At 42.5% G+C, this 19,177-nt stretch overlaps 1 protein-coding gene across 2 annotated transcripts in view; it reads right to left on the reverse strand.

The window, feature by feature from the left end:
- Window positions 1-660: 660 nt before the first annotated feature.
- The window catches only part of MGAT5 (alpha-1,6-mannosylglycoprotein 6-beta-N-acetylglucosaminyltransferase), a 369,147-nt gene continuing 350,630 nt past the window's right edge, over window positions 661-19,177 (reverse strand). For both annotated transcript variants that reach the window (XM_049772998.1, XM_049772999.1), the window contains 3 exons: window positions 17,742-17,816; window positions 7,005-7,162; window positions 661-1,721 (listed from right to left, as the gene is read on the reverse strand). In XM_049772998.1, the coding sequence (XP_049628955.1) occupies window positions 1,523-1,721; window positions 7,005-7,162; window positions 17,742-17,816 (432 nt within the window). In that variant the 3' untranslated portion in view covers window positions 661-1,522. The remainder of the gene's footprint in view (window positions 1,722-7,004; window positions 7,163-17,741; window positions 17,817-19,177) is intronic.

The raw sequence follows: 19,177 nt of genomic DNA on the forward strand, positions 1-19,177 counted from the left end.
ATTTGGTGATATTTCTGCCCTAGCAAAGAAAGAATCAACAACAGGAAGAACCAAACCTGCCCACCAGAGAGATCTGGGCTTTGCAGAGCAGAATTCGTTCCTCCTCCAGCCTTACTTCACAAGGGACCAAGCCTCCCTTGGTCTTGCCCTGGGGTGGGGAACACAAAATGTCAGTGGCCCAAGGGATGGGCACATCATGAGACTGGAAGAGGGCTTGTTGCTCCCAGCCTGGTGAGGCCACAGGCATGACATTCTTGCAGACACAGAACACCACACTGAAGCCATGCTTATTTAGGGGGATGGTGAGAAAGGAGCTGGGGAGTTCACACAGCACAGCCAAGGACCTAAACTCCAGAGGTTAGAGGTACCTCCAACATATCACCTGGCTCTTTCCCTCAAAATATGTGTGTCTGGAGTAAAGTGGGCTTCACCCACCTCGTGCAAGATGCACTTACACACCACCAGCATCCAGAATAGCAGGGCATCCTCCTCACTTGCCCCAGCTCCCCACAAGTTCACTGAATAGATTAAACAGACACCAGGGGTAAACATTGGTGCCAGCATGGATTTCTAGAGGTCAGTTTCAAATCCAAATCTATCCAAATCCCAGCCTGAGAGAGGTTCCCTCTCAATGATTAGAAGGGAATGCAGACACCCCCCACCCTCGACATAATTTAACCCCTATCTGTTGCTCTGCTTTTTTACCCTCCTTCCTAGGCCTGGTGAAGAAGGGCTGTTTTACAGCCTTGGATTTTTTCCTTAAGGGGCTCTAGCTGAAATTAGGGCCCAGGTACATACAGGAGTGCGGGTGGCATGAAGAAAAAAGATTTTCTCAAAGCAGCCCTATCTTTGGTCCCTGGCAAGGCTCTCTGGATGACTCTGGCACATTCCCCCATATTTTCAGGGGACACTAGTCCTCTAATTTCTATATGCCAAGTACACATACAGACTTTCCTGCCACCATCCCATGTGAAAAGCCAGGTTTCCACAGTTGTCCTCCAGAGTGCCACCACTCCAGGGCACCCAACTGGAGTAGACAGGAATATTGGAGCGAAGGTGGATGGTCAGCAAGGGAAAACCCAAGAAAAATATGACACTTGTGGCTGACCCCTGCACCCTTCTCCCCTGCATCCCCTCCCTCCCTCCCAAATAAATAAATTATTGGATCTAGGAATGTTCCCATAACAGTCCTTTCTGGTCAGCTCAATTCTTCTGGGCTTGATTCACATGGAAATAAGTCTTGAGGCTTTTTTCCTACCTCATGGTGAAACTGCATTGAGAATCTACCCCTCAGTGGCTTCTCAGAAGGAAAAACTAGACTTGTGCCAGGGAAGTCAGGCCCCAGGGCTGACACAGCAGGGGCCTTAGACACCGAAGGAGTGGCATCACCTGCCACCTTCCATCAAGAAGTTTGGGCTCTGGAGAGAGTCTCTGAAGCACTCGGAGCCCCTGGCTTTGGCCTACAAAGTGTTGGAGCTGGAGCCTCTGTCCCGGGTGGAGTGTTGGTGGCCAAGCAGGTCTGCTATAGACAGTCCTTGCACAGGGCTACCTGGCCCTTGAGGAAGTCCCTGCATGGGCAGATCCTCTGGTGCTCCAGGTGGGCACCTGCACAGCTGAACAGCAGGAGGTCTCCCTGAAATACACAGTGCTTGTTCTGGGGGTCAAACGATGGCACTAGAATGTCCTTGGCCAGCTCGGAGCTTTGGCAGTTCACCTTGTACCTGAAGAAGAGAAAAGGCCATGATTGGAAAAGCAGGAACTCTCAGGTTCTGGGTTCCAGCCTCTTTGGGAGAGAAGACATGAAAGGGTAATGCTTCATGCCCCAGTATGTTCAGTCTAGGTACCCAGGCCTTAGTTTACAGCAGTGCAAGGATGCATGTCCTTAAAGGGGGAAATGTGGAAATGGCTTGAATCCTCTCAGGATTGTCTGAAGAAATGATCACCACAAAGAGTGGTGAGTGCAGTTAGAGAAATAACTATACTAACTACTATCATGACAATGTTAATGCATGAGAAAGTAAAATGCTTGTCTCAAATACAGGCAAGGGATGGGGGAGGTGGGAGATAGGTGGCACTGTTGGTGGAAATGTGACACTGGTGAAGGGGGTGTTCTTTTTATGACGGAAATCCAACTACAATCATGTTTTTAATTATAGTGTTTAAATAAAGATATTATTAAAAAATGATCATATCAGGTTTCAAGAATCCAGGCAGCCCTGGGAACAAAATGAGGGAGAAATAACCACAAGCAGGGAGAGCTGGGCTCTGGGAATGTCAAGTGAGCAGCTGCATTCATATATGTGTGGACACATGTGTGAATAGGCACACGTATGCATGTATATCTGCACGAGTATGTGCATGCTACACACAAAGGCCACCATCATGGTTCCCTGTGAGAAATGAGTAGGGCAAATATTAAAAGAGTTTTATGTTTGTCAAATTCATAGCTATGAAAAGGACTTTTGGGGCTGAAGCTGAAGCTATAGTACAAAAGGTGGGATGCTTGCCTTGCACACAACAGACATGGATTCTATTACCAGCACCACATATGGTTTCTTGAGTCTTACCAGAAATGATACCTCAGTGCAGAGTCCATGATACCTGTGCTCAGAATAAACCCTGAGCACCAATAAGTGTTCCCTGCACTTCCACCCTCAAAAAGCATTCTCTGTCTCTTGTCTATTAGAAATCAGGCATAGAGCTACCTCTCAACCCTTCTGGCAGGGTAACAGCAATTTCTCCATCTTGGAGCACAGGGCCTAGGGCTTCCAGATGACCAGAGCCATGTCTGGGCCATGTTCTAGCTCCTTGCTCATCAATCATCTCTCCCAGCTATCCTGTATCTGCAAGCTGGAGGTCTCTGTGCATTCGGGTTCTCAGGCTGCAGTTTCTTGTCTGGGGGGTACAAATGACCTGTTCTTGTTCCCAGCAGTGTGGGTCTCTTCTCAAAAAGAAGAGAGAGCTACTCATCATTCCCCATGCCTGGTTCCCTCCAAACAAGGAGGCCTCACCAAGTGTTAGTATGGTTGGTGAGAAGCAATTGTTGGGGCTCAGCTAGATTTGGTTGAGAGCCTGGATTCATCTCTGCTGATTTGTGGGACCTCAGACAAATGTTGCAGCCCCTCTGTTCTCCAACTCCTTTTCAGTAAAATGGGCATACATATGTGTGAACCCAAAAAGGGTGTAATAGACATTCAATTAATTTCTACAGAGAACTTGACAGAGCTGAACTTGGATAAGTACTTAATAATTAGTGATTATTATGATTATTTTTATCTTCTCAAGCAGTGCTCAGGAGATTCAGGGACTCCACTGGTGATGCAGCTAGGCCATTGGTTCAGTGCAAAGGTTAAAGGAGGCAATGTTACTTGGGGCCTGAAGTGCCAAGGGTACAGAGGCCACCCCAGAAGTGCTTGGGGCCTCCAGAGTTCCACCTGAAGCTTGGAAAACCACATTGGTTCTGGGCATCAAACCCAGGTTGCACACATGCTATCACATGACCTAACTGCTGTGCTGTCTCTGACCTTTATCATTACCCATTACTCAGACCAGTCAGATGCAGAATAGGCTCCACCCTTTTTCTATGTTTTGTTTTGTTTTATTTTTGAGTCACATCTGAAGAGACTGCTGTTTCTTCACTTGGGAATTACTCCTGGAGTGCTCAAATGTAATCCTTCCCCCCAACCTTGTTTCCCTAACCTCTTCTTTTGGTACATAAAAGCTCACCTAGATTACAGAGCGTTCCCCTGAAGTTTTGCTCTTGGGAGAGGGCACCTGACAGATAGGCAGCACATGGCAGAGGCTAAACATGGCATAGAAAGGCTCTGAGCAAATAAAGCAAGCTGACTCCAATGAATATCTTTTCTGACATACTTGGTGTACTATTTCTCTGCCACTACCCTATTTCATCAGACCATCTTTCTTTTTCTTTTTTTTCCTTTTTCTGTTCTTTTTTTCATTTTTATTTTTTTCCTTTTTTATCTCCTTTTTTCTTTTTCTTTTTTTTCCTTTTTTTCTTTGTTCCCCCTTTTCTTAGAGGCCTCTGCCATGTTCAAAACAGGTGCCATGTGCACCAATATTCTGGCGATGGGCTTTGCACTCTCAGTCTAGTTTAAGGCCAGAGGGTCAAGGCACTTAACATCATTGAGGTCTCAGTTCCCTGGGTCATGTGTCACTGTTCATGTTACCAGTTGTAGATTTAAAAACATCAAAAAATAAAGTCTATGAGTTGAATGAGACTCCCCTAGGCCCTGTGTGTTTCTAACCCCTTAGGTGGATGGGTTTAAAGAAGCAGGGTAGTAATGGAGAAATAATACACAGAGCAGTCAGAAAAGATATTCATTGGAGTCAGCTTGCTTTATTTTCTCTTGGCCTTTCTCTGCCATGTGCTGTCTATCTGCCATGTGCTTTCTCTCCCCCCATGTGCCTTCTCTCCTGTGTCCAAAGCCAGCGCTTTTTCTTTATTAACCAGAATCCCACCTACCAGGGTGGGGGAATGACCTGTAATCCAGGTGGGCTTTTTTTTTTTTTTTTTTTTTAATTTTTATTTTTATCATAATGGTTTACATAGTGTTGACAATAATATTTTAGGTACATATTTACATAAAATCAGGGGGGATTCCCATCACCAAATTGTCCTCCCTACACCTCCATTTCTGTCCTACCTCCCATTTCCTCTTCCCTCATCCCAGGTCGGCTTGAATATGTGGTCCCCTCTTTATCTAACCCACAACTTAGTAGTCTTGCACCTGTTTGGTCTTGATGCCTCCCTTAGTTCCCCCTCTAACTGGAGGCAGGACTAGCTAGTTCAAGTTGTGTGGTTTTGTTTGAAAAAGAGAAAAGTAATAAACTGGGGTAAGGATCTAATACCCCGAAACTGGGCGGAATCCTTCTAGAGGCTCTCATCATCGTTTTGAGAGATGGAGAAAAAGAAGGTGAAACACTCCACCAGTACCAAAAGAAGTGTCAAATATCTAGTGAGGGCTTGAGCTGTATCGATAAGCACCACAAAAAAAAAAACAGGCAAACAAACAAACAACAAAAAGCAAAACAAGCAAAAACAAACAAACAAAAAAAACACACCATGGTCTTGAAATGAGAAACATGGCATAGCACATAACGAAAGAAAAGAAAGGAAGAGAAAATATGGGCTTTTATGTACCAAAAAAGGTAGTTAGGGAAACAGGAAGCTGGGGGAAGGGTTACACTCAAAGAACTTTATGCAATGTTCGGGATGAAACCTGGGTTGACTGTGTGCAAGGCAAATGCCTTGCCTACTTTATTATCTCTCTGGCCCCTTTGCTTTACTTCTCTGTGAGAATTTGTGTCTATTAACAAGATCGAGGAGGAGATTCAGGCTGGGAAACATGAATTTTTTCCTTCTGTCTCTGGAAAAGTTCCAAATACTGAGAACAAAGCACCAACCTATCACCCTTTTCTTCCAGGTAGCATACTAACCGCTGGGCCCTGCTTGCCTTTGCTGATGTGATTCTGGGAGGTTTTCAGATCATTTGCTGAGAACACCAGCCTGCTGCTCTTATCTTGCTCTTACAGTCACAAGAAATTCTCTAATTTCTTTAAAATCCCCAACCCTTCTGGTCTCGGCATGCCAGCAGTGAGCTGGAGCCACCTGGATGGCTAAGGTCATGTCTATAAAAGCAGAGGGCAGCAGGCTTCCAGGCCCTCCACATGCTCCTCGTCTAGTTCACCAGAAAAAGTGATGTCAGCTGGGCCATGCTTTATAGTTCCACATGCTTAATGTTTTCTGTGCTTAGGTGAATGAGGAGCTGCTATGTGATAAGCAGGAGTATAGAAGCTACACTACTTGTCTCAGACCCTGTGACAAGAAGTGTGGATGTGTGTGTGGGGCCAGGAGGAAACCCCCTTGTTCCCTCTTGCTTACTCAGATTAGGTACTCCCTATGTATTTCCTGGGCTATATCATGGCCCACCATAAAGTGCTCAAGGAGCAGAGGGTCCTCAGAAGCACAGGCATTTTCCCATGGTTCAGTTGTGAGACACATACAACTCCAGCCCGTGTACTATCTCTCTGACCATATGAGTGGGTTTTATGTGGACACATGTTCCTATTTTTGGAGGAAAAATGGGCATGCCGACATGTAACACTAGTGAAAGGAAGTAAAAAAAGAGGCTTCCGATGGGGTTAGAAATATAGTAGGCAGGGTGTTTGCTTTGCATGTGGCTGATACAGGTTCGATCTTTGGCATCCTGAGCACTGCATGGAATAATTCCTAAGTGAAGAGTAAGGAGTAATTTCTGAGCATTGCTTACAAGTGCATTCCTAAAAAGTAGGTCTTAGACTGGTACACCACATCTCTGCTGAGAGTCCCTGAGTCAGGCCCGTTCGGTGCCCTGTCAGTGTACTCAAGCTGCTGGGAAATAGCAAAAAGGAAAGGAGAGGCACTGCAGGAGAAGAGGGTAGTGAAGGCTTTGCCAGGGGCAGCATTGCGTTGGCTCATTGTCCATCTTTCCCAGCACTAAGTCCAGTACTCATACAGTTCATGATGTCCTGGCACTCTTGGACTCAGCAGAGAGCCATGGTGGACCACAGTACAGGGTTTAGGACTAGATTTCTGCTCATTTTCAACCTTGGGGTCCTGTATATACCATGAGCACACTCCACCCCTCCCAGCTACTGACAAACATGAACTTAGGTAGGAACAACCTTGGTCATGGTGTGATATAGGTGAACTAATTGTATTGTGGTGAGCATTTTGACCTATATACAAATAATGCTTCAGATGGTACGGCTGGAACTAATATAAATGTCATCTTTCAACCAAACCTCAATAAAAAAATAAAAAGAGAGAACATTTATAAAGCGGAAATAAAATAGAGATTTCACTTTCTGGGGGAGAGGGACCAGCCTACCCCCTACTCCCCTTCTTCCAGTGTTCCCAGCAATCCACACACCTGAACCCCCGTAGCCCACCTTGAGCCTAGAGGGACTTGAGGCTCCCTTTCCCCAGCAGTCCAGGCACTCACTTGAGCATGTCCTTGTCCTTGTTGAGGTGCTGGAAGAATGAGGGCTCGCAGATGAGTTGGTGCTCCTGGCATACCTGCTTACATGATTGCCCTGGCTGTGCCAGCTGCACCTGCAGAGCGCTGAGGGGTGGCCACATCACCTGCCCATGGCAGAAGTCCTGAAATGACAACAGCAGAGATGTCAGAGGATACAAGACAGCCCCCCCCCCTTTCCCCAGGCTGCCAATGTCTGTGAAGGACAGCACTGTGAGGTGAGAACTGGAAAAGGGAAGAAGAGGGAATCAGGCTGTGAGCTGAAGGTTAACTCCTCAGGTCACTTTTCTGTCTCCTGGAACAGTGCATGAGATGTGTAACATGATGGAGAGGAAAGGGAAAGGAAAACTGTTAGAAAAAGCAACTAATATGAAGGGGCGAAGGCAATTACCCTGCACACAGCTGATGCCTACTTAATCTCTAGCACTGTCTTGTGTCCTGCCCTCCAATGAGGCAATCTCAGAACACAGAGCCAGAAGCAAGCGCTGAGAACTGCTGGTTGTGACCCCCAGATGAGGCTATCTCACATGTCTAATGAAAAGCAGAGGACATCCCTTCAAACTCTAACCCAGACAGCCTTGTGGTTACTAAGTTCCTAAGAGAGAAAATACTGGACATCCAGTTCCACTCAGTTGGTCATGCAAATAAAGCCCTGGCCTTATTTCACTTTTCTCCTCATATGTCACCCAAACATTTATTAATTTACATACCCGTGCTTGCATAATCAGATGCTCATCATACATGCAACAGATGAGCAAGCATGCAATCACTAAACTCCACTCTGCTCCCTGTGCCTGTTATTCACATCCCTCTCCTTAGTTTTCTCATTCCTTTTTTTTTTTTTTTGGGGGGGGGGTCACATCCGGCAGTGCTCAGGGGTTACTCCTGGCTCTACGCTCAGAAATCGCTCCTGGCAGGCATGGAGGACCATAGTGGATCCCAGGATTCAAACCATCATCCTGCATGCAAGGCAAAAGCCCTACCTCCATGTTATCTCTTTGGCCCCCATTTCCTCATTCCTTAAGGAGTCCTCCTCCCCAAACCCCATGTGACTCTCTCCCAAGAGCACTTATACCTATACCAGCTCTTTACTGACTTCCTCCACACTTAACTACACTTTTTGCCTTGTATTCTTTCTCCTACAAAGAATTTAGGAAGTGCAGGTTTTTGAATCTTTCTTCCCTCTATCTTGGAGGCACCACTCCCACCTGATGCTGGAGCCTGAGAGGTCGGCACAACTGTGCACAGTTCCATTTGGTTTGACCAACACCACTGACACACATCCTACTCACAGTGTGGGGTAGACCAAACTGGGCTCATCTCCACCAGCCCCTCATCCTCTTTTCTCATTCCCATCATGTGTGATATACGCATCTAATCTAACAATTCTATATTAGGAAATTTTTGTGTGCATTCTTTCTTATTCATTTTTTTAAAAATAGTGCCATCTCCAGTGATTTAGCTGCTTGGCCTGGACCATCAGATTCATTGCCACAGATTTTCTGGGGGCATGTGGTGCTAGGGTTGGAACTCAGGGCTCACATATGACAGGCTTCTGCTCTACGACTTGAGTTACTTTGGGTTCTGTTAGGACCTTCATCAGGCATCTCTGATAGAACGGAGAGTGAATTTTTGGCCATAGTCCTTGCTGGAAATAGTGAATGCTACAGTAAATTAACATTGAGAGCAAGGAATGTTTAGAGAATGTTCAGGGCCTTCCTTTTTACGTGGAAAATAAAAAAAGTACCCCCAAATGCACTGTTTTTTAGGTTACTACTTCCCTCACTAACTTCCCAAGTTGTCCTAGCACCCCAGAGGGAAGGCACTGACCACTATAGGAAATACTGATCTTACACCTGGTTTCTTAAAATGTAGAAAGAAACTGTTGAGATTTGTGGCAGGAAATGCATAATGGTGAAGGTTGTTATACATTGTATAACTATAACTCAATTATGTAAAACTTTATCTGTGGGAAAATCCACTGTATTATGAACAACCTTCTAACTATGGTATTTAAATAAAAATATTTTAAAAATGTGGGTCATTACCCCAAATGAAATCATGCACTTGAATGTGGGAGGGTCAAAGAACTCTTTTAAGACTTAAAAAATTTTCTTAAACTGAAAAGATATATTACATTTCTTCAGGTGGCTGATCTATTTCAATCCCTGAGTACTGCAGAGAATCATCCCTGAGCACTGAGTCAGGAGTAGTTCTTAAACACTACTAGCTATGACCTGCCTCTGCTGGGCACCCTACAGACAAGGGGAATGTGATAGCAAAGCAGGCCAGTGCTGCACTCCAAAGGAACCTTCTGTGTTCAGGGGTGGGAGCAGGGATCTATGCTTATATTACTTCAAATGAATCAGAGAAATAGTGCAGCATGTGAGGCACTTGCCTTGCACACAGCTGATCTAAGTTTGATCCCTGACATCCCATATGGTCCCTCAAGTACCATCAGGAAGAACTCATCTGTACATCAATCCAGCCACCAGAGTCAACTTCCCTCAACCAGGTCCTCAAGTTTCTTCCCACCCCCACCCCCTGCCTGCAACCTTAACCAGCATATTTTAAAGTTTGTTGTTTGTGGTTTGGATTGTATATTTTCAGTCGTATCAAGTCTTATCAAGTCTATGGTTTGGATATAGAGCTTTAGGGGTTCACATAAAGCTCTAGCTTCCCCTCCAAGTGGGATGGAGGCCAATAGAGAATTCTTGTAGAAGATCAACAGGATCTTCTGTGCTAAGAATAGATGACAGAGCCAGATAGGGAGCTATGCAATATGTGAAACAGAAGAGGCTTTAGACTATACTCAGATACCTTCATTCAACAAACCTCATAAAACACTCATCTCATATACTTGGCTTTGATATTTCTCATTTGTCCATCCACAACTTTTACAAAGTACTTGCTGTGGGTGCTGGAAATATATTGGTTTCTGAGTACTTAAAAAAAAACTAAGAGGGCCTATGGGGCTGGAGCGGTGGGTCTAGCAGTAAGGCATCTGCCTTGTCCACGTTAGCCTAGGACAGACCGTGGTTCGATCCCCCAGCGTCCCATATGGTCCCCCAAGCCAGGAGCGATTTCTGAGCACATAGCTAGGAATAACTCCTGAGTGTCACTGGGTATCACCCAAAAACAAAAAAACAAAAACAAAACAGACTAAGTAGAGTCTAGAGTTATAGCACATTTGGTAGGCACACAGCTAACCTGGGTTCAATCCCTGGTATCCCATATTATCCTCGGAATCTGCCAGGAACAATTTCTAAGCACAGAGCCAGGAGTATCCTCTGAGCACCACTGGATGTGGTACAAAAACAAAACAAAACAAAACAAAACAAAACAAAACAAAAAAAAAACACCCTAACTAACTAGTGGGACCAAAAACTGTGAGGTCCTGAGTTAAATCCCTGGCATTGCATTAGCCAACAATTCTCAGCCTGGTGGGACTAAGTATTATCAAAGTGGCGCTTCATCAAAAATATAACATAAGTATAAAAAAAAACCTGTGTTTTCATTATACTTGTGTATAACAAAATGTTATACATGTGGAAACAGAATATCAAGGATACTCAGAGGAGCGAACTAATTCTGTTGGGCAAGTATGAGATTGCCACCATTAAGATTTCCAGGAAATTGAGTCTTCTGAACTGGATTTTGTACTCTGAATAGGAGCTAGTTGCTTCTTGCTAACATGTTCCTCTACATAGTATTCAATAAAGAACTATTAAACTGATTGAACTGTTTTTGCATCCTGCAGCTTTGATAGTAGTAGAAGTAGAAAAAAGACAGTATGTGAATCTGAAGAGGCTGCTAAATAATTAGAATGAGACACAAAGAGGCATTTCCAACCTAGTTAACAAGCCCACTTGGCACCCAAAACATCTGCAATTCTAACAATTCAACCAATTGCCAATTTCCTTAAATTTGTTTCACTATCCTAAGATTTTCACGCAGTCACTGTAAAATAAAAAGTTGCTTAATTACAATTATGAGAAAAGCAAAGTTGTGGCCAAATGAACACAACCTAGGATAAAAAAGAGAGACACCAGCTCAGTGGTGAAAGCTTGGGAAAAGGACAATGTTATTAACGAAAACATCAAGAGTGAGAAAGACCTGGGGCAGGGTCACTGGAGGCAGTGGTGGCAGAGGGTCGCTGACTCCCAGGATAGCATCCATCAGGACACAGTCTGGCTCATGCCTTCTCTGGGTATACATGATGAACTCTTCCACAAACCATTCTCTCCCACTCAGTTCTGGGAAAACTTGGAACAGAGTTCCATGTCCAAGTCATATCCATTGCAAATGCATTTCTGTGGGTTTCCCTGTGAGTCATAAAAGTCAGGTCAGAGCCTGATCTGGAGGTCAGGAATTGCTACAAAAGGGAAGAAGGGTGGCAGGTTTTAGACCCAATGTTGGGCATGGCGTCCTGCTGAGCCAGTTACTTGTGGGAACTCTGGAGTTCATCACACTCAAATGATAGCTTCCATAAATATCTACTCATAATTACTGTTCCCAGTAGTACCTACCAGTGTCATTCTATGCTGCATTCAGGAGGGAGGGACTTCTGTCTGGAGGCCCCAGAGGGCTGACTACCAGCAGAGGGTGTGAATCTTCTTTCACAAGTCAGCAAAGAAAGGGCTGCTGAGACTGAATTGTGAGGCCTGATCTCCATAGATGGTCCCTATATGTGCATTTGAATGCCATCAAGGTCCATTTTAAAATATAAACCTCCCACAGTTCACATTTTCCTCCAGCTATCCAATATAATCAAATCACACAATCACATGCATACCAATTTCAGAGTAGCACAAAATCCCAAGAGGGCTACCAACTCATCAGAGAAGCTGTGGTATATCCAGACCATGAAATATTACTGTGTAATACAAAATAATATAAGTGCTGATACATGTTACAATGTAGATGATCTTCAAAAACTCAAGGCTGGATATAAGAAGTCAGAATGCTGCAGCTAAGGCAAGAGTTCATGAAAAGAAAACAGCAGGTTTTTTTAGAGCCAAAGTCAGGTTGGTCCCAAACAACATTTGTAGCATAATGGAAATCTCATAAAATGAGATTGTGGTGGTAAAACCTGACTCTATCAATACATTAAAAACATAAATTTCTCTCTGTACTGGAGTGAATATTATAGTCTGTAAATACTTCCTTAAGGAACTCGTAATAAAAACACACCTTAGGGTCGGAGACAGTACAGGGGATAAGGTCCTCACTTTGCAGCCTTCTGACTCCAGTTGGAATTTCTGGCAACAGAGGTCACTTCTGAACATACAACTAGGAATAGCCTCTGGACACCACTAGGTAAGGCTGCAAAAACCAAAAACCCAAAACAAAACAACTAAAAACTTCACCCTGAAATTTGTATCCTGGTTGATTGGCTTCTGGTTTCCTGTAGCAGCAATTAACAAAAGCTTTCAGAATTAGCTACCGTTCGTTCCATGCTAAAAATTTCTTAGCTCTAAGAACTTATCATTCTATTGATTTTTCATATAGACCTGCTGTTACACCCATTGCATAGAAAAAGGTAATGGCATAGAGAACAGGAAACCTGCTCAAGGTCACACAAAGAGGCCGAATGTGAACCTAGGTGGTCAGGAGCACCTGGGTTAGGCACTTAATTATTACCTGCCCAGTGTCTTTGGGACTAGAATGACAAGGTCAATAGCAGTTATTTATTTTTCAAAAGACCACCGTTCTTCCAAATTAGGACTAACAACCTTCCCTTCCAATTCTTTATCCTCTTTTTCTACAATCTGTCATCTTTAGGATTTGGTCTTACCCAGGAGTTTCTGGATTTACTATCAGCCTGTCCTTGCATTAAATGCTCTACCCCAGGCAACTCATGATGAGCTCAGAGATCCAGTTTCCTTAGTAGCTGAAGCTGATATACCACAGCAGCTCTCAGAGTTAACTCATATCCTTCCATAGCTCCAGCACACTTTGCACAGAAATCACACAATTCTGTGCAAAATGACATTTTGCCTATTTACTGGGCATTTATAGAAACTAAAAAATAGGGTCAAAAAGCCTATGTATAGGTGTTCAGAATCAAATTTGAACATTGCCATGCTTTGCAACAAGCTGGCTCCACTCTTTGACCTGAGGCAAATGCCTTCTTCTTTCCCAAGAAATTCATAATGAGAATCTTTGCAAACCTGAACATACTCATACTGAAGAATACTCTTGATCTTACATCACAAGGGATTTTATCTGGGCACCAACAGGACAGAAGATCTTTTAGAGAGATAATTTAAATCAGTGTGTGACCCAAATCTACATTTTTTTTTAGTATAGTGAAAAGAGTGGGAGTGTGATATAAAAGTGTAGAAAGATGTCTTTCCTAAAGCCAGGTTTCTTTTCCTTTAGGTGTCATGCCTGGGGCTGGCTAAGTATGATATAGGTTTCTTGCTGTCAACTGATCAACTTTACATGGAAGCCTGGAGCTGTCTCAATAGCTATCAAGTGGCTTCTTCAGCTCTTGCAGCCTGGAGTGAGCATTATGGCAACGTTGAAAGGTTGAAAAGGCTTCCTTTTCTCTGGCAGATCACACAGAGTATCATGAAGGAAGAGATCAACCTAATTAGAGCCTCTATGCTCCTGATCTACAGCTCAAGGGATAGAGCTGTAGCTGTAGCACCTCTTGGAAGGTTTCCTTTTCAAACCATAACCTCTCTCCAGCCTCATTGCTCTTTGAAGATCTTACTGCAAAAATAATGAACACCTGGAGTTTTAAATTACTGGCCCTGGAGCTAAAAGAGAAGAACCAAACTTTGAACTAACAGGGTCTTGGCTTCCTGTCACCCAACTGGAGCTGGGTGAACATAATGGCTTCAACAAAATCCTCCATCGAGGCTCGGGGTTGACTCAAAATGATCTCCCTTACTTCTCGTTAGCATCACTGGGAAAATATCAACATACAAAATTCCTACCCTGGTTTTTCTGAAATACTAAACTTAAGAGTATCCGCACCTCTATTCTGCATGCATTCCTTGAGGCTCAACATCTTTTCTATAATCTGGCTCCTCCTGTAGTCTCTTCTTCCACATCACCTACCCCTTTCCTTGGTCATAGCTAAATTTCCAAGAATTTAACACAGCTTCTCTATTTTTTTAAGCTCAGGTCTTTGCACATCCATTTGTTTACTCCTCCCCATCGCTCACTAAATTTCTTTTCAGGATTGATCTACTGCAAAATACTTGCAAACATTCAATCCTCTATTCACTCTATGTTACCCACTGTGCTCGACTTATGCAACTCCACACTATCATACTAAAAGCTGGAAGCAAAGGGATAGTACCTTGGAATTGGGAGGCTTAACTGTCAACCGAAGCTACCTGAGGTCAGGTCTGCTCCTTTGGCTTTCCTTCTCTAAACCTGACTTCCAGCACAGACCTTACCACATTCCAATGAAAAACATTTACCATGAATGAATATATAAATAGTAGCAATTCAGAAGAATTTTCAGAAAAAAGCTCTGGATTTCTGTGAATGATGTAGATCTGAATAAAAGTCTAGTCTGATGAGGCAGAGCTACAAGGTAATTTTATGAGCATGCTTTCTAGAAGGTGATTTTAGGAGCATGCTTTCCAAATCGTAAGGTCTGAGATAAGCTTCCTAGTTCCCAGCATGCATGAAAACACACACACACACACACACATATGCACACAAGCGCATGCACACACACTCACACATTAATGACTCTTTCATTCATTTATCTGTTCCTTCTACCAGGAGTTACTATATACTACTCTGGGCAAGGCAGGAGGTTAGGCCCTTTGGATACAGAGGTAAATGAGCTGGGATTTGCCTTGCAAAAGCAAGCATAGAGCCAAGTCTTTTTGGAGAAAGAGACTTTGTTTTAAAAGAAACTTAGTAATAAACTTAAAGAGAACAAGCATCATGAGAACTTTTAAGGACTGGCTCAGATTCAAGGAAAAAAGACAAACTCCTCAACTACACTTGATAAAGAAGCTTTGTAAATGTGGTAGTGAGTCACCCACTGAATCCCGTCAAGAAAGTTTGAACTGGGAAGGAGTCTATTTGTTTCAGAAGAAGCAAAAGAGATCCCAGTAAATTCTCTAGTGAGCTCCCTAGTCAGGGTTGTGATGTTTAAAACCCTACAGAGCAGGGGTGGAGAAGAGGATTTTGACCCTCACTCAAAATGGCAAAATGCAATATGTGTTTAATAGATTATTGTTAAAATTATATGCTTTTGTGTGAATGTTTGTTTTGGCAGGTCACTGCGTGGTGTGGCTCTCTGACTCTCACAGTTTAAAATTTTGGCTCTTTGTGTCGAACTTGTTCGCCACCCCTGCCCTACAGTTAAAGGAGGCCACAGTGGTTCCTACCTGCCGCATCAGGACCATTAACTCCCTGAAGCAAAAAAGGATGGGAGATTATCATCTGATTCCCTGCTGCCAACTGCAGCCACATCTTCACCCAGTCATCAACCCCCATTCCAGCACTCATAAGCCCTCCCTGAGGATGAGACTGTTCCCCTTCTTCAGAAAGTGGGCCAACTACCACCACCTATAGTCCCTGTGAGGACTAAATGACAGGTTGTACTGCAATAGACCTGGCACACACTGACACAGTTTATAGAAAAATGTCTGCAGGAATTAGTGTTCAGCAAAATTGAACTAGATAATTTAAACATTTAGTCTTTTGGTAAAATTTGCTGAAGATCATGATAAAATGTACCCTAGAGTAAGTACTTATAAAAATAATGAACAATCGTGTAATTTACATGGTACATAAAATATTAATTAACCATCTCTACAGCAAGTCTTATATAATATCACCAATATCTTCAGAACTGCAAATTTAAGCAAAATCTGTATATAACAAAAGCAGGTCCTGAATGACGTGGGTTTCATTCAACAATTAGGGGATTGCTATTTTCTCACGAGATCTATAGTGGCTTGAACCTGAACTACACAAGGGCTTGAACCTGAACTACACAAGGCCCAGAGTGGTTGAACCCAAGATTCCGGGCTGCAGTCTGCCCTCTGACAAGCCTTTACCACTTCCATTACCTTAATGTTTTTCCCCCTCAAGAGTGATCCAGGATAGTCCTCTCCTCACTGATCTGTTCCCTCAAATCCCTTTGATACTGATCTTAGACCAACAACCAATACCTACTTAAATTTTAAATACAATATTTCTATTTTTGGCCTGCACAAATTCCTTTCTTTGTGTAAAAATCTCTTGATTACCCCAAGATGCTCTATTTTGCTGTTTGAGAGGAGTCCCATTCTTTTGGTCCAGGAAGTCACATGTCCTACCAACAGGGGATCTGTCTAGTTCTTGATCAGTATTGCTTTTGAAGCCTAAGGAATTAAAATGTTATAAAAGGACAGCAACGATATGCTTGGCCTTTACTTCTGCAAGTATATGCCATAGTTTTAGACAGTGTTGGGATTCTGGGACTCCTAGAATCCTCCAGTACTTCAGAACCTAAGTCTATCCTACTTTCATCTGTTTGCATGCTGAAATTTCATATAAAGTTGCCATCAAAAAGAGGTCAACTTAAAGGATGTTTGAAAGACATTAAGTTGTTTGAAAGTCAATAAAAAGTCCCAACATAATTTCAATTACTGAATATGTATTTAAGGAATGCACAAAACTACTTATTTCAGTGTGACCTTTCTTAAGGTCATAAGTAATGACCAGGTAGAACCAGAGCATTGTCTCTCTGTTGCCCTCTGGCACTTGACTTTGGAAAGACTACCCAGGGTACTGGTTATTTTGGAGGAAAGGTCATGTTTTTATTTTATTTTTTAATACAACAAATTCTTTAATTGTACTACCATGATATACACCATTACAAAGTTGTTCATGGCTGAGTTTCAGTCATACAATGTCAACTCCCATCCCTTCACTACTGCACATTTCCTGCCACTAATGTTCCTTTTTCTTTTCCACCCTCTCCCTGCCTTCTCCATTGCTTGTCTTTGTGGCAGACTTATTATATCTTTTACTCTTCATTTTTTTTCTTTTTAGATAGTGTGGTTTGCAATAAAGTTACTAAAGGGTTATCTTGTATATCATTTTACATTCTTTCAGTACGTACATAATTCTTGTCTAGAGTGATCATTTCCAACCATCATTGTCATAATATTCCCTTCTCTACACTAACTGCACTTCCCTGCTCTTTGTTCTAAGCTTACTGCCATGGACAGGTTCTTTTGTCTCTATCTTCTTTGGGAATTATTACCATAATGTCTTGTTTTTTTTTTTTTATATCCTACAAATGAGCGTAATCATTCTATGTCTATTCTCTGACTCATTTTACTCAGCATAATACTCTCCATATCTATCTATGTATAAGAAAAATTCATAACTTCTGCCTGACAACAAATGAGTGGATAAAAAAAAAACTATGGCACATCTACATTTTGGAATTCTACACAGCTAATAGGGTTGACTCTGAAGGAGGTTTTCAGTCTGATCATTCAGTCTCTTCCACTTAAAATTCGCATTCAATATTTCACCATCATAAAAAAAATTGACACAAGACTAAATCTCTTGGACAATAAAACAAGCTCTAGAATTCTTGTGAGTCAGTATCCAATCTATGGAATCTTCCAAAGCAGAAAATAATAAAAGAAATAGAATGAGCTGCTCATAGCTACCTCTTAGGTAACAGGAAGCATACATATATAATTGGTTTTAGAGAAACCTCACCTGTTTTTCGATGAAAGCATTGATTCTCTGTAGCATCCCCTCACATGTAAATTCATATGGCATATAGGGCTCAATCTGTTGGAATAGAACATGATATCATGAAAGAAGAAGATATGCAACATTTTTCCAGTCCTATATTATGTACATATCAATTAAATAGGGAATAACACAATAGATGAATACTATGAACTTGGAAGTCAACAGACCTGGATTCTTAAACTTATATTACTTCTAACTAGTTGTAGAACCATGAACAATCTCTAAGCCTTAGGTCCTTCATGATAAATGGTAATAAAAAAAAAAAAAACGTGGGTCCAGAAAGCTATTTCAGTAAGTAGGGCATTTGTCTTATAAAGGGCTGACTGGGTTTGATCCCCGCGGGCATTTCATTGGCACCCTGGGCCCTGCCAGAAATTCTACCCAAGTAAAGAATCAGGAGGAAGTCCTAAACCTAGTCAAATATGACCCCAAAGCAAAAAGTTTAAAATAAAAGAAAGGAAAGATGGAAGGAAATAAAGGGAAATAGGAAGGAAAGATGGAAGGAAATGAAGGGAAAAGGAAGGAAAGATGGTAGGGAAGGAAAGAAGGAAGAAGGAAGGAAGAAATAAAGGAAGAAGGAAGGAAGGAAAGAAGGAAGGAAGGCTTTTTCAAGCTGTGTTAAGATAATATGGAGGAGTGAGGTCTAAAGTACTTAGAGCCAAGCCCAGCACAAAGTAAGCATTTGGGAGTATCACTATATGTGGGCAAACTCCAAGAGGAAGGTTCTAGACTCACTAAGAGAAATTTGTTTTTAGTCCTAAGTATTACACACATGAATGCAGCTATTAGTGCTGAATGCATGTAGGCTCACTGCTCTCAGGAAGGCTAATAATACGCAGTTTAAGGAACCATGCTGATGACAAAAGCATTGATCTGTGTTACTAGGTGATGTTAGAATGCTATACCAAATGAAAAAAAAAACTTGTGGTATAAAAACAGTTAAAAGATTTCCCTCAGCTCCAAAAAACTCATCTCTGCCTTGCAGGTGACAGACACAGGAGTAAGCCCTGAGAACTGCCAGGGCTTACCTTCCAATCCACCCAATCTACCTCAAAGTTATTTACAATAGTCCCAAGTCGTTTGGAAATCATAGCTGAGTACTGATTATGCTGGGCTTTTAAGGTCAAAATATGATTCTAGGAGCCAAGATGTGGAAGACAGACCAGATAGAAAAGGAGATAAGCAAGACAGAAAGTCAGCATGATGGTGGTGCTCCAGATCCTAGAGTTTGTGAGTTAAGGTTTATTGAATTTCCAGCCAAAGGTTTGATATTCATTCCAATGCTACAGAACTTAAATTTAATCTGAGGGTCTGAGGAAGTCTTAGATGGTACTCTTCTGGTGAGGGGAAGGAAATATGGACCAAATATTGTGATAGTTGAATGAAGAGGAAGAAAT

Source organism: Suncus etruscus, chromosome 5 (assembly GCF_024139225.1).
Source record: "Suncus etruscus isolate mSunEtr1 chromosome 5, mSunEtr1.pri.cur, whole genome shotgun sequence".
Classification (NCBI taxonomy): Eukaryota; Metazoa; Chordata; class Mammalia; order Eulipotyphla; family Soricidae; genus Suncus; species Suncus etruscus.